Genomic DNA, 2,556 nt, shown 5'->3' with positions numbered 1-2,556 from the left:
TCTGTCAAAGCTTTTATTATTTCACTGTATTTCAAAAACTGATTTTTTGATATATACTATTCAACCCCTTGTAGTGTGTCTCATTTCTCCAACAATATATAAATTTGTAATTTTTAATAATTTATTAGTCAATTTAAAAGAATTAGTTTGTTACTAATTCTCCTTATCAAATTCATCAGCCACGGTTACACGTGCTTGGCAAAAAACGAAAAGACTTGGTTGATTTAAGAAAAACACAACACAGTTCCTGTGTACATCATCTAATGGTTGACTAGTGAGAGAAAAACAGTGAGGTGAAAGTTTAACCCAACATCGAATGAAGATTCACATGAGAAACGTAGTTTCTAGACTAAGCTTTTCTCACACATGGATTACACCCAACGTTGCTTGTAGCTATCTGACCCAAACCCATCACGCCAATGCCACTAAGCATGAAGCCTCTGATGACATTCATCCATATGGTTATGATTCAACCACTTTCCATGTTGCATGCCACATGTTTGAAGAAATGTCTGACTTAACTGTTGCATCAGCAACGACCATAATTCAGGGCTTTGTTAAGCGCCACTGCCATGAAGATGCCATCAATCTTTTCACTAAGATGTTGGCCTCAAAAATTAGACCCAATGAGTTCACATTTGGAACTGTGCTTCACTCCTCCACTGCACTTGGAAATGTTGTTTTGGGGAGGCAGCTTCATGCTTGTGCAATGAAGGTTGGCTTTAGCTGTCATGTATTTGTTGGTAGTGCTCTGCTTGATTTATATTTCAAGTTGAGTACTGTAGAAGAAGCCCAGATGGCTTTCAGAGAAATGCAACATCCTAATGTGGTGTCTTATACAACTCTAATTTGTGGGTATTTGAAGAGAAGGAGATTTGAGGATGCTTTACGGGTTTTCCATGAGATGCCTGAGAGGAACGTTGTCTCGTGGAATGCGATGGTTAGCGGATGCAGCCAGACAGGGCATAATGAAGAAGCTGTGAATTTTTTTATTGGCATGCTAAGAGAAGGATTTATACCAAATCAATCTACATTTCCTTGCGTGATTTCTGCAGCTGCAAATATGGCTGCACTTGGAATGGGGAAAAGTTTTCATGCTTGTGCAATCAAGTTTTTGGGTAAGGTTGATCAGTTTGTTGGTAACTCAGTTATTAGCTTTTATGCAAAATGTGGAAACATGGAAGACAGCCTGCTAATGTTTGACAAGCTTGTTAAAAGGAACATAGTTTCATGGAATGCCGTGGTATGTGGTTACGCACAAAATGGAAGAGGCTTTGAAGCAATAAGCTTCTTTGAAAGAATGGGTTCTTCAGGCTATAAACCCAATGCAGTTACCCTTCTTGGGTTACTCTGGGCTTGTAATCATGCCGGTCTTGTTGATGAGGGCTACTCATATTTCAATCGAGCCAAGCTTGAGAGCCCCAGTTTGCTGAAGTCTGAGCATTATGCTTGTATGGTTAACTTGCTTTCTCGCTCAGGACGTTTTGCAGAAGCTGAGAATTTTCTTCGGAGTGTGCCCTTTGACCCTGGACTTGGATTTTGGAAGGCATTGCTTGGGGGCTGTCAAATCCACTCTAACATTAAGTTGGGAGAGCTTGCAGCAAGAAAGATTTTGGCTTTGGATCCTGATGATGTATCATCTTATGTGATGTTGTCAAATGCTCATTCTGCAGCAGGTAAGTGGTCAGATGTGTCAACCGTAAGGAGTGAAATGAAGGAAAAAGGAATGAAGAGGATTCCGGGTAGCAGTTGGATTGAAGTCAGAGGCAAAGTTCATGCCTTTCTTACTGCAGATCAGAATCATGATAAAATTGATGAAATTTATTTGCTTCTAAGATTTTTCTTTGAGCATTTAAGGGAAAATGAGGATTCTGATTTCCTCAACATTTATTGGTATTTTAGTTCATAAATAATGGGCATGGTGCTGTTTGATATAGTGTTATACCGGTTTCAATTTTAAAAAGGGTTGACTATTTTTGCTTTTATATATATTATAATTTTTTAACAACATGAGAGGTTAGTAACAAAAACTATAGCCAATGCTAAGAGATGGTAGTGCTTTATGACACTTTTATTGGTTCATAAAACTCATTTTCAACTTCTCATGCTATCTTACATGATTTCAGGCCATGTTTCCTGGTTTTTTAATTCCTCAGGGTTTAGTGCAAAATATGAAGTGAGATTTCAGATTTGGCAACTTTCTGTATTTTATGTCATGCTAGAATGTGATTCACATAGCTGCCAATTGAAATCTTATTTAGCACCCAACAATCATGGTAAAACTCGTACTCTTGAACTTCTACGATTTCACCACTGATTGTGTATGGTATAAGCTGAAATTTTTGTTATTAACATAGTATATGGGAAGGTCATGCTTAATGTGGTTTCATCTACAGAAACCATAGTTATACATACCATTTTCTAGCTGGTAAGATCTTGCTTGTTTATACAGTTAAGTAGCTAAACAAATTTTCAGTACAAAACAATCATTTTGCTGCTCTAAATGGGAAGGGGTGCACTGTTAATGGAAAGTTTTTTCTGATTTCCAACATAAAA

At 37.6% G+C, this 2,556-nt stretch overlaps 1 protein-coding gene across 1 annotated transcript; it reads left to right on the top strand.

Moving 5' to 3' along the window:
* Positions 1-1,985, top strand: LOC109804247 (Pentatricopeptide repeat (PPR) superfamily protein). Its single transcript, XM_020366040.3, has one exon. It carries the CDS (start codon positions 317-319, stop codon positions 1,907-1,909), a length of 1,593 nt encoding a protein of 530 aa, XP_020221629.1. The 5' UTR covers positions 1-316; the 3' UTR covers positions 1,910-1,985.
* The last annotated feature ends 571 nt before the right edge of the window (positions 1,986-2,556 follow it).

The sequence above is a fragment of the Cajanus cajan genome, chromosome 1 (genome assembly GCF_000230855.2).
Source record: "Cajanus cajan strain Asha chromosome 1, NIPB_CcT2T_4, whole genome shotgun sequence".
NCBI classification, from domain to species: domain Eukaryota; kingdom Viridiplantae; phylum Streptophyta; class Magnoliopsida; order Fabales; family Fabaceae; genus Cajanus; species Cajanus cajan.
This window is presented reverse-complemented; position numbering and strand designations above follow the sequence as displayed.